The following is a 19,513-nucleotide window of genomic DNA, read 5'->3' as shown; positions in this document are numbered from 1 at the left end:
AAAAAATTAAAGTAATCAAGGAAATTAAAATTAATTAAATTTAAACAATTAAGTTTAGTTCAGAAGAAGTCTTACGTGACTTGTTCTGAAGGAATGCACGTGTCGTATAATTAACAAGGTGTCGTATAATTAACAGGGCCGGTATAGTAAGCGCCTCTTCCAGTTAAACAGCTGTACTGATTTCCGCTCAGATTTCGCGTACGTCCGTCGTCGTGGTGACTTGGAGGGTGTTGGCGACGCTAAACACGAGGGCGTGGGTTCGATTCCCAAGCCGCTTGTGTTTAGCGGCGCAACACTAAACACAAGGGGCCCCCGGAGACTTAAAGTACCAAGTTTCAGCAAATTTTGCGAAGGCAACGTGGCCAAAACATAAGTACGCTTTGAAATCCATGACGCCACTTTGAAGAGATTTCGGCGTGAAATTTAAAAACGAAACTTTGGCCTTCGCCTTCTCTTGTGTTAATTAACCCATGATGGCGAAATAAAGCGACAGTATACTTCTAAGAGAGTAATTTATCAGTCTAAATCGATTCATTGTTTCACTTCGGTGTCCGTTTAATGTGAGGCTTAAACCATTTTTGGCAAACAGACAGTTGGCTATCACTCGCGACACCTGCTCTAGTTTTGTGATCCCTTGTTCGCGTTGCATTTGTCGACGACTGTACCTCCACGTGGGTCGTTCAGTTTTTTAGCGGGAATGCCCTTGTTTGCATAACTTCGACAATTCTATATTTAGGATAGGGGGTGTGGTTCGGGCGGATGGGTCCCTCATGCGATGCGCCTGAACACATGTCGTCTAATGACTGAATAGTTTTTCACTGTTGACATCGGCCATGCTATAGCAAGTGCGATTTTTTGAATACATATAGAGTAAGGTGACCCCCCCCCCCTCTCCGAATCGTCGACACCTGTGGTATGCATCCGGTGTATCAGTGTCGTCGTACTTCGCAGCTGGTATAAGCCCCCCTCAGGCAACCGCTGTCCGACACTGTACACCCCAGCATCCTTTTAATTTAATGGACGAAGGTCAGCATACATTCAAAATTTTATCGATTAATACGTGCGAACGTTGACGTTTATGCGGTGCCGTTAAAATCTCATCTGTGATGCAGAAACGCGGGCGATATTTTATTGTTCAGTCGTTTTTGCAACGTTAGTTCTGTTCTTCCTGCGTGCGCGTTTCTCCTTGACTCCACTGTCTGTTCGTGCTGTCATAATGAACGAGACGAGTATGTGCCGACACCGCGGTTCGTTCCAGCATTTTTCTACATACCAAAACAAAGCAAAGAGAGAGAGAGAGAGAGACAGAAACATGTCTACCCCCCTCCCGCCCCATCAAGAAAAGAAAAAAAAAAAGAATGACAGAAATACGTCCGTACTGCGTCCGGCACACATCGATACGACTATACCACTCGAATGCCGCGTGCGAAAAAAAGAAAATTAGAAAGTAAGAGAAAGGATAAAAAGCCACGCGAAACTAACTAGCCTTTGTTTCCTACCCTAAAACAAACTAGTTCGCGCGCGCGTTCCGAGCCCGCGCGGTTTTCGCCGTTTAAAACTGTTTTCCAACTGCCGTTTTCGTTGTTTCGGCTTTCAACCTCGCTCGCTTGGTTTTGCTTGCTTGCCTGCTTGCCTTGCCTTGCCTTGCCTCACACGGGCACCGCGCACGTTATCTGATGCTTTCCACTGCCGCCGCGGATGCCGACGGTGTTCCGCGAAACATGCTGCCTCGGCAAGACGGCGGTGGGGAGAAGTCGCCCCTTCTCCTCAACCACTCCGGCCGTTCGTCGCAGCAACCGGTGGTTGTTGGCGCTTGGCCCAGTTTCGAGTCGGACCCTGCGGCGTCGGCGATGGAGAACTACGAGCCCCTGTCGCCACCGCCGCACACGACGCCGCCTCAAGCGACCCGTGAGCCGGTCTGCCTCTGTTCGCCGGACGAAAACAGGTGGGAGCGCTCGAGCTAATAGAGTGCGTTGCTGGGGGACTTGGTGCATTGTCTGAAAATAACAGCAGAGCGCAAAAAGAACGGGACAAAACACAGAAGACGACGGGATGGGCTTGAGCTAGTTTGCTGCACATCGCAAGGAGGGTTTCTAGCCAAACGCTTTGGACCTAACCTAACCTAGCCTAGCCTAACCTAACCTAACTTAGCCTAACTTAACGTAGCCTAACCTCACCTCAAAAGAGCGTCTCTTTGGTACTGCACGCACCGGCTGAAACTATGTACGGAGGGTACAACTACAGTCCTGGGTGATTACAAGTGGCATGACATGTTGCAAAGCGGCAGAATATGAACCGATCGCGCGGTTACAGTAATGTTACAGCAATTAAATTACCTTTTTCTGTAACGGGTAATGTAATGAATTAATTTTGTGGGGCTGGCCCCGCCACGGTGGTCTAGTGGTTATGGCGCTCGACTGCTGACCCGAAGGTCGCGGGATCGAATCCCGGCCGCGGCGGCTGCATTTTCGATGGAGGCGAAAATGTTTGAGGCCCGTGTACTTAGATTTAGGTGCACGTTAAAGAACCCCAGGTGGTCGAAATTTCCGGAGCCCTCCACTACGGCGTCTCTCATAATCATATCGTGGTTTTGGGACGTTAAACCCCAGATATCATCAATTTTGTGGGGCTGGTAATTGAGTAATGTAACGAATTACTTCGAGCGCATAATTTCGAGAAAATTACTCGTTACTATCCCTATACTATTTTTGACCAATACGTGGCATGCCCGCTTTCATAATGGCTTATCCGAAGGTCGCGGAATCGAATCCCGGCCGCGCGGCGCGTTTCAGTGCAGGCGTAATGACAGAGGCCAGGTGTGCTTAGATTTAGGCGCACGTCAAAGAACACCAGGTGGTCGAAATTTCCGGAGCCCTCCACTATACGACGTCTTTCATAATCAGATCGTAGTTTTTTGGCGTGTAAAACTCCAGATATTAAATCTTAGCGCAAGAACTTCTGGACAGGAGGCGAAATGAATGCCACACATACATGGGCGTCGGCAGGATTTTGCATTGGGGGGTGCAAACCCGTGTTACATCGCGGCTGGGGGAGGGGGGGGGAGAGCTGGCATAGCTTGGGTGGGGGGGCAAGTGCCGGTGTGGCTTGAGGGTGGCAAGTGCCCCCTTTTGCACCCACACATAGAAGGCGCCACCGTTGCTTCTATCTTGTCTGCCGTCTGACTACCACTTTCGATGCGTTGTGATTTGCTGCGGTAGACTGACGCAGGCGCACGCTTTCCGTTGTAAAAATGTGTCCGAATAATAAAGATTCAGTTAGAAGTTTAGCACTTTTATTTATTTATTTTTTAAATTTACACATACTTCCGTCTTGCATAGCAAGATATTGCAGGAGTGAGTACATACATACGCTGAAAAAAGATATGAAAAAGAGTATACACACATAGAAAAAAAGAGAACTATATCAGGAAAGTATACACAGCTCGTCATTGAACGTTTTATGTGTCGCATTCATCTTGTCCCTTGTCCGGAAGCTTTCGTGCTAATACGCCACAGGGTTAATGCGCAGAAGACGAGAACTTCTGCGCATTTACCCTGCGTCATGCTACACCACAACAAGCCCAGACTGTTACCTAAGGGGGCTAAGACCACAACACGGATCTACCAAATAGCCCAATCATGGATCTTGGGAAGTTACACAGCCTGGTTAGGGTGGCTATAGCCTCGTGGGCGATTACAGGTGTCTTGCCTGTTGCGCACCGGCAGAATATATGAACCGAGGTGCGAATACCAATTGTTTTCTTTATAGTCAGAGTGGTAGCATGGACGAGTTAATTGGTTACACATATGTCAGGCACGCACACGCCATGGCCCCCATTTTCCCGATATGGGAAGTGCTCCTGAATTCCTTTTTGAGGTCGGGGTGGAGGCGGGAGTGTCAAACTATGAGGTGGGCATGGATGGTGACGACTGCACGGACACTGCGAAGACAGTTGCACCATTTGAGGAGCCTTTCTGTGCCGCCAACTATATGATGCCCTTATATAGCATGCTTGCATTTCCTCTCTTGAACAAAACTCGGCGCGCACCCCCTTTCCAATCGAGAATTGCGATATGGCGCTGATAGCGCGCACGCGGTTCGTAAACTGGAAGTGTGCCAGGAGCGAGAGAAAGGCACGAGAGATAGATGGCGATTATTGTTGCGGGACGAGGAGACCTGCGAAAGGGGGGCGGGCATGCGACTGTTTCTTAGAGTGGACGTTCAATAAATAATTTTTCGCGCGTACACATTAGCGTTCTAACGACTTATTTATATATTTATTTTTAAGCAAGGGGCGGTTTCATTCAAGCTTGCCGTGCTATTTATGTGGTGGCGCCGACCCAATATTTTTTTTCAAATAACAATGTTTATTTCATATTATTTATAAAGATAACAAGCACTTGCCGGACCTGTAGCGAAAGGCTAGTTGAATTTCTTTAGCCTCGCGGGGATACAACTTTCAAAGGCTTTTAGGGTGAGGCGCAGGTACAAGCAGCACCCGCCGCGGTGGTCTATAGTGGCTATGGTGCTAGACTGCTGACGCGAAGGTCGCGGGATCGAGTCCCGACCGCGGCGGCCGCATTTCGATGCAGGTGAAAATGCTCGAGGCCCGTGTACTTAAGATTGAGGTACGGGTTCAAGAACCCCGGGCGGTAAAAATCTCCGGAGCCCTCCACTACGGCGTCCCTTTTAATCATATCGTGGCTTTGGGACGTAAAACCCCAACATTTATTATTATTATTATTATTATTATTATTATTATTATTATTATTATTATTATTATTATTATTATTATTATTATTATTATTATTGTATAGATACCCATTTGAGATCCTTCTCGACTTACCGTTTCTGCACAATTTAAAAATATAAAGAAGAAACGTGGTGCGGCGACCATGCAGACTCGCATACGTCGCGCAAGTAAGCTTCAAGTTGGTCTATAAATATGTAATCTGCACACACTAAATAGTTAGAAACGCAATACAGAGAGCGAATGTGGTAGCACGGTGCGACCACACCGTTTGAAAAGGGCTGCGCCGAACTCAATCATATTCATAAACTTTTGTCCTCTTCGCCTCCCTATGGTGTTAACGTAAAATGCCGCATATTTAAATGCACGAAAAATACAGAAATTGGGGCTTTAGACGGGTACTGACACGAAATCTTTCAGTTGTCGTTTTTCTTGCGTCAAATGAAAGACAAGTCCGCAAGAGCCGAGAAAATGTACTGGCCGGTAAGCGTGATTGTGCCCTGCAAACTTATTTAAATATTTTTGAAAGCAAGTTCCGGTGTGCCCTGACATCACGACACGGTATGGGCTTCTCGACACGTGCTCGCACAAGATACCGTGACGTTCAGCGGCATCAGCGGCATACGGGGCTGGCTTTATCGGCCCACAGCGGAGAAAGGGGCACCCGAAAATCACTTGCGCTGTGCGAAAATGGACTTTAATGGTAAAATAAAATATCAAAATTTCCTGAGCATATATCACTTTTGCTCAGGGCCATCCATCTACACAAGAGATTTGTATGGCGGAAAGAACTCAGCTTCGAAAATCGGTGTCAGTACCCCTTTAACGAGATAGCCCCTGCTCCGATACATACGATTGAAAATTGTTCATTGGAGAGAGAAAGTTAAGATATAGTGCATTCGTAGGACTGTGCAGCGCTCACAAAAAAGACGAAGGATGAAGGAAGTGCACACGACATTCGCTGACTCATGTCGTGGTTTAGGAATATATTTCCCGAAGGTGGGCAAATACATGTGTCATCGTTTTTTTGTTTTCGTTGTGCTTTAGACGCATTATCAGATGCTGTCTACGGGATTATTACTGCCGACGGCAAAGCGGGGTTTTTCGTCTACTTTAATAATTTCCATTTACATCATAATTACTGTACTACATTTTAAAACTGCAAGTAATGTTCCCTATGCTTTATTTGGCTTCATTGTTTGTTGGCTCCATTAGGTTATATCTAACAAAGAAAATGGGCCCTTAATCAATTACCCTTCTTTCGTAACATAACAGTGATGTTTATAAAAAAATGTTTATTAAAAAATCGGTGGCCTCAGTCAAAAATAATTCGCTGACAGTCGCTAGATTAAGTTTTCTCTTTTAAATAAAACAAACGCCGTTAAATTGGTTGTTGTACTGTTTGCCGAGAGAAAGCTATTTTTAGTTTCCGTGTACTAAAATATAGGACCACCCTGGCGCTATAGATTCCCCCTTTTGACCGCCTCGGTAGTGCAGTGGTTACGTTGCTCGGCTACTGAGCCGGAAGTCGCGGGTTCGGTCCCGGCCGCGGCGGTCGCACTTCGATGGAGGCAAGATGCTATAGAGGCCAGTGTACGGAGTGATGTCAGTGCACCTTTAAAGAACGCCAGATTGTCGAACTGTCGGATCCCTCCGCTTCGGAGTACCTCGTAATAATCTCGTGGTTTGGACGCGTAAAACCCGAGATGTTATAGCTATTATATTACAATAATTCCGTGATATTTTGTGAGAAGAAGCGTGCACAAATAGTGAACGTCGCTCTCTTCGGCAAGTATGTTTTCGGTGTACTTAATAGCGATTGTATTGCAGTAAAACCTCGTTATAAGCTAGCGGGACTCTGGTGCATTTCCTGATATTATTATTAAAGGTTCCCCTGTGCCCGTAAAGCTTGTGCTAACAATAGCAGTTTGTTGACGCAAATTCTCAACCGAAACGAATACGTCAGGGGTTCAAGCTGAACAGATGTTAGCTGTCCTGCTTGTCACCGCTCGTTGAATTTAATTGCCAGGTCTTGGCCAGCTTGACAGTGTATGTGGCATTCCTGCGTTGTCAATGGCTTCGGAACGTCTGTTTTACTTGGATATAATTAAATGTGTGGCAAGGTTGACATGGAAAGTTCAGGGGTGTTATTATGGAAACTGTAAAATTCCGCCATCTTGTCAAATTTAGTAATAGCGGCATTTTAAGCCATTCAGAGAGGCCGTAGCAGCCCTCTGGACCAATCAGAATTGACTAATGGCGGAATTTAACAACATGGCGGAATTTGGCAATGTCCAGAATAGCAAACCCGGACTCGTGCTCAGTCATGGCCGCAAGGTTGTTGTTTCCAGCGTGCATGGAATGACGCAGATACGTTTCCGCATAATATACGGTTTCTGGGCATAATACGTTTTTATGTCGCTTGCTCGCCAGCGTCCTTTAGGAGCAGTCTATTTTCGTACGGTTAACCCGATCGCGTTTTTACCTTAAATCGGATACAGACTGTTCCGAGTGGTATTTGAATGGTATTTCTATACCTGACTAGTTTGGTTTACATATTGTAATAATATAATGTTATTATGGGCTTTTACGTGCATAAACCACTATGTGGTTATAAAGCACGCCGTAGGGCGAAGGGGGAGGGGGGACTCCACACTGATTTCAGCCAACCGGGGTCATTTAATGTGCACTTAAATCTAAGTACACGGGGGATTATTTGCGTTTCGCTCCCATCGCAATGCGGTCGCCGTAGCTTGCAATCGAACCCGCGTCGTCGAGTAAGCCGCGCGATACGTTACCTGCTCAGCCACCAGTAGTGCATTAGCTTGATTAACATCTAACGAATGGGGCCGTAGCGAGCATGTTATGAAGGGGGCTTCGAGCAGAGGCCTGCCTTTGGTCTCTGGTTTTCCGAGGTAAAGCTAGAAAGTATGAAGTTCTTTGAACGCAACGTGAGAGGTCCTCGGTCGTCATCTTAAAAAAAGAACAAACAAAACAAAAACAAAACATGCGTAGTAACCATAATCCTGCGCATTAGAAAATGACGTCAAAGTTCCGAATGAGTCAAGGTATGAGGCAGAATTGGACCCCCCCCTCCCTCCACCTCGTGCGCGTGCATGTGGTGAAATGTACAGTAACTCACGGATTCAAACAGGACATCAAATTTTTAGTATAACGACTGACACGCGCGATTGCTCGAAATAACCACGTCATGTCGCGACGAATCTGGTCTCTAAAGATAATGTTGGCTTCGATCTACGCGTTTGAGTCGAAATTACGCCGCTACGACACGAACTGAAGACGGCGGAAACGAAAGTAAGTTCGTTACTTAGCTCTAAAGTGTCCTGTTTCAATCCGTGAGTACCGTGCACCAACAAGCTCAACTGTCACAGCTTCGAGACGCGTGTAATACACGCGTTATGCGGAGCAGCGTCGATCGGTGCCGAATGAACCTGTTGCTACAGAGCATTTGTCGCCGAGTACGACCCTATTTCCATATTCTTTTGGGGCTTGCTTCGGATAGTACGATTCTCGGATGATGCGTTTATTTTATTTTTTCCCCGTTTCCCACGAGTTTTGTGCCAACGAGATTCCGCTGTACTTGCAACTAAACGATGTTGTCATTGCGTGGCGTGCAAGGCCCAGCTGAGCTGTTTGCCTTGGATAGCCCTCGTTTTGCTGCGCTTCCAAACAAGCTTGCGCGGAAGTGGGAAACGCGGCGTAGGGTTTCGGGTTCGGTTTATCTAATCAGCGGTGCCCTTGCAGTTATGGCACTTCGCGCCCGCCCTGCATGCACAGCGCTTCGTTGCGCAAACAGAACAGGCGTCGTCACAAGGTCTTCAGAGCAAAGGAGCGTTTGAGACGCAGATGTTATCCTGGGTTGCGTAAACGTGGTGCTCGGAAGGCATTGTATCCTGTCTTAATACACAAGAATAGACTTAGAACTAGTATTGGTATCCGCTGAACTAATTTCGACGAGGCCGTTTGCGTTCAAGAAAAAGAAAGTTATGTCAGGAAACAATGCACCAAATTTCTTAGTCGTCGTCATCAGCAGCAGCCTATTAATAGGCTGCTGCTAATGACTTATGTACACTGGAGAAAAAAGGCCAGTTTACCGCGTGTTGCGCAAACCGATTCCATTTCTATTCTGCAAGTTTTCAGATTTATTCTCGCCACTTAACTTTCTGCCGGCCTCAGCTGCACATCCCATTCCTTGGTTAACCATTCCGTTGCTCTGTCTGGCTACTGGTTTTTTCTATGCTGGCGAAAATTCTTGAGGCCAGTGCACTTGCCGTATTTACACGATTGTAGGTCGACCCATTTTATCTAAACTTGAAAACCGAAGTTGGGAGGGGGGGTCGACTTACAATCGAAACTGGTAATTTTAACGCCAGTTACAATGAGACAAACGAGAAATCAGGGACTCTGTGGCATGGTTGCGACATTACGTTTGCGTTCCGGCTTTACCTGTAACATATACCGTATTTTCGCGTGTATAATACGCACTCTCAGTGTCTATGCGCGGAATTAAAAAAACAAAGATCCCAATTTATTGCCGCGAAGCTAGCTTGTCTGCACAGATGTTAAGCACTGCTGTGAAGCCAACTTTGCACACCGGAATTCGCGTTTTTTGTCTTGACATTACAAAATACGTTTCGGGAGCGCTAGCATGGTGATACATTCTTACTTAAAAATTCCAGTGCTACTTTTTACGAGGACAGGACAGAGATCGAAGTGTGTGACAGACGGGCGCCGACTCCAACTATGGATTCAGTCAACGTGTAGTCATTCCAGCGACTACGAAAATAAATTTCATTTAATGAAATGCGCTCACGCGTTTTCTTTCTTTTTTTTGCCGCGCTATTTGGGGAGAGCCGACTTACATTCGAGTCGTGTTTGGGGGGAGGAGTTTCATCGCAGCCCCACCCATTTCCCTCCCGTTGGTCAAGTCCAAAAGACATGCGTCACGACGGATGACATGCCTCCCAATGGCATGCCTTCAGTTCCTGGCTTTCAGGGAGCAAATAGGGGTAGTAAATGGTTTTTGGAATGCAACATCAGCGGCCTTCGGCCGCCGTTATCGTTAAAAAAATTAGACCATCTCCCGCTAAAGGGAACCATGTGTGGATGCGAAGCAGCGGGGAGCCAGTGTCAGCGCTGACGTTGACACTGGCGCTTTTGCTGGCTCTAACTCTGAAACTGGCGGCGGCGTTGACGCTGGCGCTCATAGCGGCGTTGCGCAGGAGAGAATGAGGTGCGCGCGCTCCGTCATTTTATACCGCGGAACCACCGTGCCGCCCCCAGCGCAGTATGCAGCTGTCGCGCCACCTGTCGTGTGCGCCACTCCGTAGAGTAGAGGATTCCTAGAGGAGAGAGAGGGGGAGTGTAGAAGAGACGGGAGAGGGGGAGGGGACGCGCATGCGTATTGGGGGTGGACGCTGCGGGACGCGGGAGGGATGGACAAAGCCCCCGCCATAAGCTGCTTCGCATCTAAAACCTGCGTGGCCATAACCCTGAACTATAAACAATGATGGTACAGGTCCGAATGACCCCCCCCTTAGGTGATTCGGGGGGAGAGAGAGGTCGTCCCACTTGCCCCTCTCGTGCGCACGCCTATGAGTCAAGCCTCGATACAGCGATAACGGATATAACAAATTATCGGTTATAACGAAGTACGTTTATAACGAATTTTCGGATATGTTGAAGATATTTTCGGGTTGGATGGGAATCGTGACAAGGTTTGACATGTTTTCTTGTGTGCTATTGCTGGTGCATCCCTGGGCTTTCTTTCAATGTGCACGAATGTTAGTCATGAGCATATATTAGTTTCGTAGGAGTGACATTGCATTACCGGCAGTCAGAGAACCAGCTACAGACCATAGTGGCTCACTTCCTTCTGGCAGGGGCTTAACGTTGGAACATAGAATGAATGGATGCTCTGGTAATCTGATGTGGATTGTAAACTGCAACATGTGTTCACTCTGCCTCGACAGCAGCAATGGCGACGTCGAAGGCTACGTACGGCTTCGGAACCCGCACCTGGCGAAACTTAGCTCAGACCACCTCTACCACCTGGCCCTGTCCACCACCACGCATTCTCTGGTGGACATGTTTGGTGATGTCAAGGTGAGTTTATTTGCCATTTACCAGATCCGCATGTAGCTTCAACTGTGAACACCACAGTTGAAGCGAAAAAAAGAACTCAGTTGAAGAAGACAGCAGATTCTTCTAATTAGGCTTAAAGGGCCCCTAAACCACGCAGAGGTTGAAATTTAGCTGTGGCGTTTCAGTTGTGCACGAGTCTACTGCGAACGCTGGTGGAGTTGCACGCGCTTTGTCGTTTCGCTCTTTCCTTCGCTAGGCTGCGTTCGTCGGCTCGTCTATCCACCTCTCCGAGTGCCCTTCCTCAGCGTCCGAGGTGAAAACGCAAGAAGCATGGGCATCTGCTAGCAGAAAACAGGCTCCAATTGTTCGCCCATTGACAGCGTCTCTTGCTCGAGACGTCACCTAATCATACAGGTGACGTCATGACGGCTGTTGTCCATCAAGGAAAGGCACGAAGAGGAGCACGCGAGCGTCTGTTAGTGGTTTAGGGGCCCTTTAAAGGGATACTGACACCATTTTTTGATGGTGAGTTTACTCTGCTGTACAAATCTGTTCTGTACAGAGACGGCTCTGAGCAAGTGTGAAGCCCAGCAAATGCTGATAAAATGTTTTATTTTGATATTAAAGTCCACTTTCCCATGGCGCACCTACCGACATCGATACTAGCTTGATGTCAGGCTACAGTACTAATTCTGGTGACTTCATGCAGCAGTCTGGCTAGTTGTGATGACGTCAGGTACCAGAACTTCCAAAATGACGGCTTGTGCGTCACTGAAACATTCGCTGCTTGTGCGTCACCAATGGAGCCACGGTGCGGAGTAACCGTGGAAATGTCGCAATATTGTGCGCAAACACGTGACGTGAAGCTCATACCCTGTTGTAACGTCAGGGTACAGCAGGAACCAAAACTAGCTTTTAAAAACATACTGTAATTACTTTTTCAGGGTGCATTCATGCTTAGCAGTACATTTTTTAGGCTTTTGAGGGCTTGGCCTTCCATTTGACGCCAAAAAACTATAGCTGAACACAGATTATATCACAGATTTTATGCTTGATGATGATGTTCATAAAACAAGTCTCGTACCCACACCAAAGGGCAACACACCAAAGGGGCACGAAAGCAAAACATTAAGTAAGATTCTACTCGTAAAGTATTCGCTGTAAACATTATCTTTGGTTGATTACAAAAGGGCGAAATAAAACGCACAGCGTATAGGCGCTCTAAAATTTCTCACTGAAACCACTGTGCCATCAAATCAAGTTTGACGTCACAGATTTCGAAGTGTCTCTTTTCATATCTGGGCCATTGTGATTCACTGAGAGCACTTCAGTGTTGTTAACTTCACTTTATGCTATAAATATAAAGAAGTCGATGTTCACGTCCTATGCAAAACACGTACTGACATTGGTGTGGCTGTTTGCTGGAATGGTGCAGTTCGTGTGCATGGGCGGCACGCCATCACGCATGGAGCAGTTTGCTCGGCTCGCCAAGGAGAAGCTCAATCTCAAGTTGCCCACGGGCACGGACCTCTGCTGACCTGAGCCATTACGCCGGCCGCTACTCCATGTACAAGGTCGGACCCCTGCTGTCCATCAGCGTAAGTATGCATGCAACCGTCACAAACATCTGCCGTTCTCGCTCTTGAAACCATTCACAACTGAGACCACACGTTTTGTCGTATGCAATCATCCTCAACAGCTTGAACAAGCTCATCACAGTTGCCGCAGCAAGTTGCGAGGTTGCATGGATTTTCAACAAAACAAAATCAAAATTTTGACTGTCAGTGTTAATGGTGTGAATGTTACACAAGTAAATAGGACACTTGTACCAAGAAGAACAAGGAAAGAGATGACAAATGCTTTCTTCTTAGTATGGTACTGAACTTGTACTTGCTTCGAGAGAGAAGGATCGGGGGAACTGAGGGGCTGGGTCCTTGTTGTTTGCAACAGTGAAGTAGAATTCTGATAGAGCTGTGTGTTTGGACTTACCCTACTGAGTGTTCAATACAATCAAGTCCGAACACTTCATTTCTGTTGAGTGCGCATCATTGTCGCATCCTTTCCTTGGCCTGTGAATGCCAGTGTATTATGTGAAAAACATTACGCAATTACCTACTAACGAGAAAACAAATCACAGACCGAGTAAAAAATATCTTCACTTAAAAAGGCGTTCTGGCTGCTGCACTGGAGCCTTGTTCATTATAATAGCAATAACTTCGAGTACTACACATTCGTGAGGTCGTTGTGTCACTCACTGTAGGCTGGGAACATATGTGAACGGAAGATTATCGGTGCCCCTTCCTAACGTGTCCGGCGGTAGTCTGAATGATCGAAGATTCCAAATGCAGATGTGGAGACAGTTTCTTTCCCATGGAGATGACGGAGATGTCTTTTCCCGTTTGTCATATGCCCGGTGGACACAACTTGCTCCGTGAGGACATTGAACGTCATCTTTCTCGTTTTTGATACTGTTGCTGTGTTCATGTAATATCCCCTGTTATTCCCTGGTTATTTTCCCCTGTTATTGTGTCCTTCCTTTCCCGACCAGGCAGGATTCCGTTTAATGCTTGATTTCATATCATACAATATCTCTTTTAGTATCTCTTATCAGTACCCGCCGCAGTGGTCTAGTGGCTGTGGTGCTCAACTGCTGACCCACAGGTCGCGGGATCGAATCCCGGCAACAGCGGCCGCATTTTCGATGGAGGCGAAAATGCTTGAGGCCCGTGTACTTAGATTTAGGTGCACGTTAAAGAACCCCAGGTAGTCGAAATTTCCGAAGCCCTCCACTACGACGTCTCTCATAATCATATAGTGGTCTTAGGATGTCAAACCCCAGCAGTTATTATTATATTATTATGTCATTATTAGTATCTCTTATCAGTGAGTTATGCAGGAATGTTATTTTGAGAAAATCTGCAATTAGATCTTTTTGTTTGCGATGCGCAGCATGGCATGGGTGCTCCGTCGCTGTCAATCCTGTTGCACGAGGTGTTCAAGCTGCTGCACTACGCCCGATGCCGGGACGTGCTGGTGTTCCGCATCGGCACCAGCGGAGGTGTCGGTGAGTAACCATTAGATGTCCTTTATCATCCATTGCCAGCAGCGCCTCTAACTACAAAAGCACGAAAGAAAATTCAGGAGCCCGTTCCCTATCAAGTAAATGGGTGCAAGCGAAGATTGGTGTGTAATGCAATACGTAGTTCAGTAACTCCACTAGCCTCTCTGCTAACAGACACAATGACTCGCATATGAGCAATAGGGTGACAGCAGAACAAATTGTTTCACTTGTTCCCATCTTATTCCTGTGCTCATTCGCTCTGTGTTTCACTTGCAGGACAAGTGTGCTGCAACTTGTACCGCATTCAGCTTTGTTGATGATTGATTTTCTTACTTCTTCTTTCGTGTAGGTGTGCCCCCTGGTTCGGTCGTCGTGAGCACCGGCGCTGTGAATGGTCTCCTCAGGGAGGAACTGGACATGGTCAGTTACTTTTGAAAACTTGTTGCTGCTCTTTCGATTTTCTACTGGTGTAGATATTCAAAGATCTTGTTTAGGGCAGTCAATTCATATTATATCCGTCCCTTGTGAAGTGTCGCATTAGGGATCACGTGTCACGTTACGCCCTCTGACTGAAAGAGTTTTTCACACTCGCTGCCTTGGCTACAATTGGCATTGGCTAACACTCCTAGGAATTACACGAGCACAAATGCCCAACGAAGCGGACGGGGAAGTGCCTTCCGTAATAGCGCAATTAATAGAGCATCGGACACGTAATTCAAAAGTTGTGGGTTGAGGATCCACCGGTAGAAAGGGTGCATTTTTGTCCACTTTCATTCATTTCATTTTACGTCATAATCACTACTCTACAATTATAGACAACAATTGATGGCTCCTATGCTTGCCCTCGCCTAATTGCCTGTCGGATTCGTTTAGTTGTGTCTAACAAAAAAACGAACCCCTCATGAAAATTTCCCTTCTTTGGGCATGTTTAGGTGATAAATTTTGAGTCTTACCCTTCTGAAGGTGACTGGTGGGCAGCAAACAAAGGCATGAGTGAGTGTGGGCCTCGGGATGATAGCGACCACTCGGCGTCTTTTGAACACCAGTGTTTTCGCACGTGAATGCTTTGGCATATGAGCGTTCTTGTGATGTGCTGAAGTAATAATGTGTTGGCCATGGCAGTTAGGAAATCTACCTGCAAGCTGGTGCTCAGGAACTGAGAACCCCTCAGAGGAAATTGACCCCTCACGAAAGGCGTCCGTGTGGAAGCTGAAACGTTATTACGCTTTTTTCGACAACACCATTTTAGCTGCTATTTCATTTTATTTCTATCGTGGGCAACCATTTGTCACCTCCCCTGTTAAAAATAATATCAATAAAAATAATCGTCGTCTTCATCTTGACAATATGCGCAGCATGTGCTTGGCAAGCTTGTGTCCCGTCCTGCCAAGCTGGACGTAAAGCTGGCTGAGGAGATTGCAGCCGAAGCCCGCCGCTCCCTGTCCGGGATCAACGTGGTCTTGGGAAAGACAATGTGCGCCGATGACTTCTACGAAGGTGAGGACCTTGTTTCTCAGAACCTCGCTTGAAAAAATGGGGCTCGCTTCTTTCGGTTCCTCTGACGTGCAGATGAATTGACGATGTAAAAGAGTTGAAATACTTGACCTCGCTTAGCCCATTGTTGCAATTGAGCGACATGCTGAGCCTAATCTCGCGAATTCATACAGGACATTCAGGACAGAAAAAAATTCGGGGGCTCTTGACCTATCAGGATAATGGAGGCAAGCGAAGCAGCTTGGCGTTTGCGTGCCTGACATACTCCTTTTCTTTCTTTCGTTCTATCACACTGCGCAATGCTCCCTCCTAATTGTTTCCTTCCTCCATGTCAGGGATCAGACCATCACCCACACGCTTAGCAGAGGAACACTTCAGTTTCCACACGCAACAACGACGGTTGTGCATTCATATACAGGCAACAACGAAGCATGGCAACATGAAATGACAAGTGTCCTCGTTAAGTAATCAGATTGCCGTATCAGAAACGGCTGATTGCCGAAAAGCCCGCAATCGAGAGAGCATTAATTATTGGAAAAAAGGCACACACAAATACTCATATGACTGGTGCAACCTTGAGGGCTGCATTTGCTTGCGCTCGCGGGTGCCGGGCTTTATCTTGCGGTCACACCTACGACGGCCACAACGCTTGTGAGGCAATGTGAACTTCGCTTGAACATGTTAACCTGGGCATCGTGTGCCAATCTGGCGAAAACCACTACAGTCGAGCCCGGCTATATCGAACCTATTTATATCAAATTATCCCGTATATCGAACAATTTCTAAACACGGTAAATTTACATTGAGAATATACAGCAAAAGTTACTGTTACATCGAACGAAAATAGCAACGACAACCGATATATCAAACTCCATGTGCCTCAAAAGTGCCCCAGCAAGTTGGCTTTCCTTGCGGTGGCGGGGAAAACTGCCGGCGCCACCCTAGAAAAAGTGGTTTAGACCCGGCTGTGCACGGCCGAACACCCCCCTGCACAAAATGATCCTGGCCTGCTCGCAGCGCTTACAGCCAATTAGAGGCCGTCGCGCTTTCTCCGAGGCGCGGAGGCGGTACAAGTGAGCGCCATTTTTTCTTTCTTTATGCTTGCGTGCCTGCTGCTTTATGCTTGCGTGCCGCTGCCTCTTTTCCACGAGTTCAGCGTGGTCCGTGCTGGTGGTGTTGCCTGTTGGCGCTCTGTGAACTTTCTTGGCGCGCTGTCGTCATGGCTTGTGCAAAGAGGCAGAATTTGCCGTTCGCCACGAAACTCGAAACCACAAATCGAGTCGAGCGCGGTGAGAAGTCCGGCGTCGTCACCGCATACGGATCGACATTCGACGAGTTCGTCAGTGCGGACGATGATGTCACCATCATGGGCCAGCTACAAGATGAGGAATACGTTGCAGACGTCGTGCCGACCACGAGCCATAGCGACAGCAATAAGGAAATTGACGATGGCCCGTTGCCTACATCCTCCGAAGTGATTAGTGCACTTGCGTTGGTCCGGCGCTATTGCGTGAATATACAAGGCTGCTCCGACTCGTTGGACGTGGAGGCGTGCGTGCTGTCGCAGGCAGCGAAGTTGTTGAAACAGAAGAAAATCCAGGACTATTTTGTTCCAAAGTAGGGCACGCAAGTAAGCCACCATATTAATAAAGTACTTTTCTTATTTGTATGTGCCTTTGTGTCATTAAATCCTATAGCGGGCCTATATCGAATTATGCCATACATCGAACTAATAAACGTTTTTTGGCGAGTTCGATATACCCGGGTTCGACTGTATAGCGTGTCACCATTCTGACTTGTGAAAGAACGCATTAAATGTGGAGCTACTGATGAAGGGGAAAGCTTCAAAAAAAACTCATGCAGGTGTATCTATTCAAGCATATAACTTGAAATTACCATCTCTGTGGTATTGAACGCTTTTGCAGACTGCGGTGAAACGACAGACCAGTTCACATGCTAAATCTCAGCTTATTTAGTGCAAAACACGCTAGCATAAGAACATAGTTTTCCGTTAGGAGCTTTGTTTCTGTTTTCTTTAATCTAGTCTGCAAATGTCTCCTGGTTTAGTCACATGGTGCAACAGTAATTTCATGTGTTGTCAGCTTGCATGCAAGCAAGCATTTCTAAGTGCAATTTGAATGCCATTTTTTTAGACAAGAAAATCCAATATATAAGAAGTTAAGTCTATATTGGCTCCCGAGTAGCTATCAGAGTGAATACAATCCTTATGAGAAGAAGCTTAGTCTGCTGGAAGGTATGCAAAAAACAAAATGCGAGTGCAGTTGCCTCCTTGGAAAATTTCCTATTAGGCTGCCCATAGTGCAGTAGGTTTTTGCAGCTTTTTTTTCAAGGCCATCAGTTGTTTGCAGTTTATTGGCAAATAAGTGTTACATTCTCGCAGGTCAAGGCCGGCTGGACGGTGCCTTCTGTGACTACACGGACCAGGAGAAGCAGCAGTTCATGGAGAGGCTGCGCTCCGTTGGGGTGGTCAACATCGAAATGGAGGCCACCCTCTTCGCTGCCATGTGCCATCATGCCGGCATCAAAGGTCGGTGTAACAATCAATTCGGATGCAGCAGAACAATCTGGAACATTGGCATAGTTGGGGAAGATGGGTTGTATCAAATTTTGTTTTTGTTGATTGGCCCATTTTGGAGCACTGGGCCATACGTCAGCCGAGACGTGTCACATTTTCCGCGGAAAAATGAAGCGAGATGTGGTAGTATCAATTTGGCTTGCCAGTACTTGTTTTTACGTTTAGACTCCATGCGGTTGACTGGGCCAAGGCAGGCATAATCCCAAGAGAAGGAAACTGGTGTTTCCATCAATATCTGTGATCGTTTCTTACCAGACTACGAGAAAAACGCTGAGCAGGAAAGATGGCAATCTCCCAACACCAGGTTTGTCGGCCACGTACTAAAACGGACGTAAGCTCGCGTCGTCAGGCCACTATTTTCTGAACAAGGCTTCTGTGCAGAAGCCAGAACATCTTTTAATGTTTTAAACCTTTTCATTTTGATCAGCGTTTCTTATGCTTTTCTTTTTTAGTCGTAGGTTGCATTAGTGCTTCGCTCCCTTCTTCAATACTAAAAGACTAGTTTGTACCATGCAATGCTACCCTCTCTTATGTTGGCATTAAACCCTAGTATTAGCTTTAGTCTTAATACTAACATTAATACTGTACTCGGCAACAACTTTTCTGGGCAGTACTGTGGAAGCTGTAGAATCGAAACGTCTGCCTGCTGCCGCGCCAAAAAATAGTACTTAAATGTACTGATAATTTTCTCATTTGCCTTGCTGAAATAAATGCTGCTTTATTTATCATGAGACTAATACAGTTGTTGGAAGTCGTAGGTAAAATACCGTTATTGCTGACTTTGCAAGAATGCCTTCCATTTCTTTGCATTTCTTAGACACCACCACCTTTTTGAACACACCTGTTTTCCAAAGTAAACATGGCGTCCGTGACGTGAGTGGGTCAGTGCACTGCTGGAAACTCGCTGTTTAGTTCTGCAGAAAAAATATACTCGTAATATGACACTAAAATGTGCCCTGAACAGTTGAAACGTCTCTCCCACTCACATTTTTCGTGTAGATGTTTTTCCAAATGCGTTAACGATGCGAGCGAGCAAAGGCGAAATCAGCTGCAAGCTGCCGTACTACTTGCGGAGCAACACAAATGTGCGGAAGCCCCGCCTCCGTAGCCTTCGCTCCATTGCCGCCGAGTATAGCATCAGGTGTTTTATTAGTGTTAGTGTGTGTCTCAATGCTGACACTCCTTACGTGATACCAAAATTTACTAATTGGGGGGTATCCTCCAAAACTTGTGTATTGTGTGTTTTCGGCATGTAATAATTGCATCACTGGCTTCGCTCAATGCATGCAGGCGCTGTGGTTTGTGTAACCTTGCTGGACCGCCTGAAAGGTGACCAGGTCACCGAGCCGAAGAGCGTCATGAGCGAGTGGCAGCTACGTCCCCAGCACGTAGTGTTGCGCTTCATACAGCACCGCCTGGCAAAAGCCGCATCATCGTCCTAGTTACCTCACTAACGCACTCACCCTTCACCGCCATTTGCAGTCCAGTAAACTTTCCAGACAAGAAA

General features: G+C 46.8%; 1 protein-coding gene across 1 annotated transcript; it reads left to right on the top strand.

Moving 5' to 3' along the window:
• Positions 1–1,720: 1,720 nt before the first annotated feature.
• On the top strand, positions 1,721–19,513 carry LOC119399967 (uridine phosphorylase 1-like). The gene is given in 9 exon segments (XM_037666870.2): positions 1,721–1,945; positions 10,744–10,876; positions 12,291–12,389; positions 12,391–12,453; positions 13,805–13,919; positions 14,266–14,336; positions 15,272–15,413; positions 17,812–17,958; positions 19,297–19,513. Coding segments are annotated over 9 exon segments (1,146 nt in total). The 5' UTR covers position 1,721; the 3' UTR covers positions 19,449–19,513.

The sequence above is a fragment of the Rhipicephalus sanguineus genome, chromosome 7 (assembly GCF_013339695.2).
Source record: "Rhipicephalus sanguineus isolate Rsan-2018 chromosome 7, BIME_Rsan_1.4, whole genome shotgun sequence".
Taxonomy (NCBI): Eukaryota; Metazoa; Arthropoda; class Arachnida; order Ixodida; family Ixodidae; genus Rhipicephalus; species Rhipicephalus sanguineus.
The sequence above is the reverse complement of the archived record's forward strand: the minus strand, read 5'-3'. Positions and strand labels throughout refer to the sequence as shown.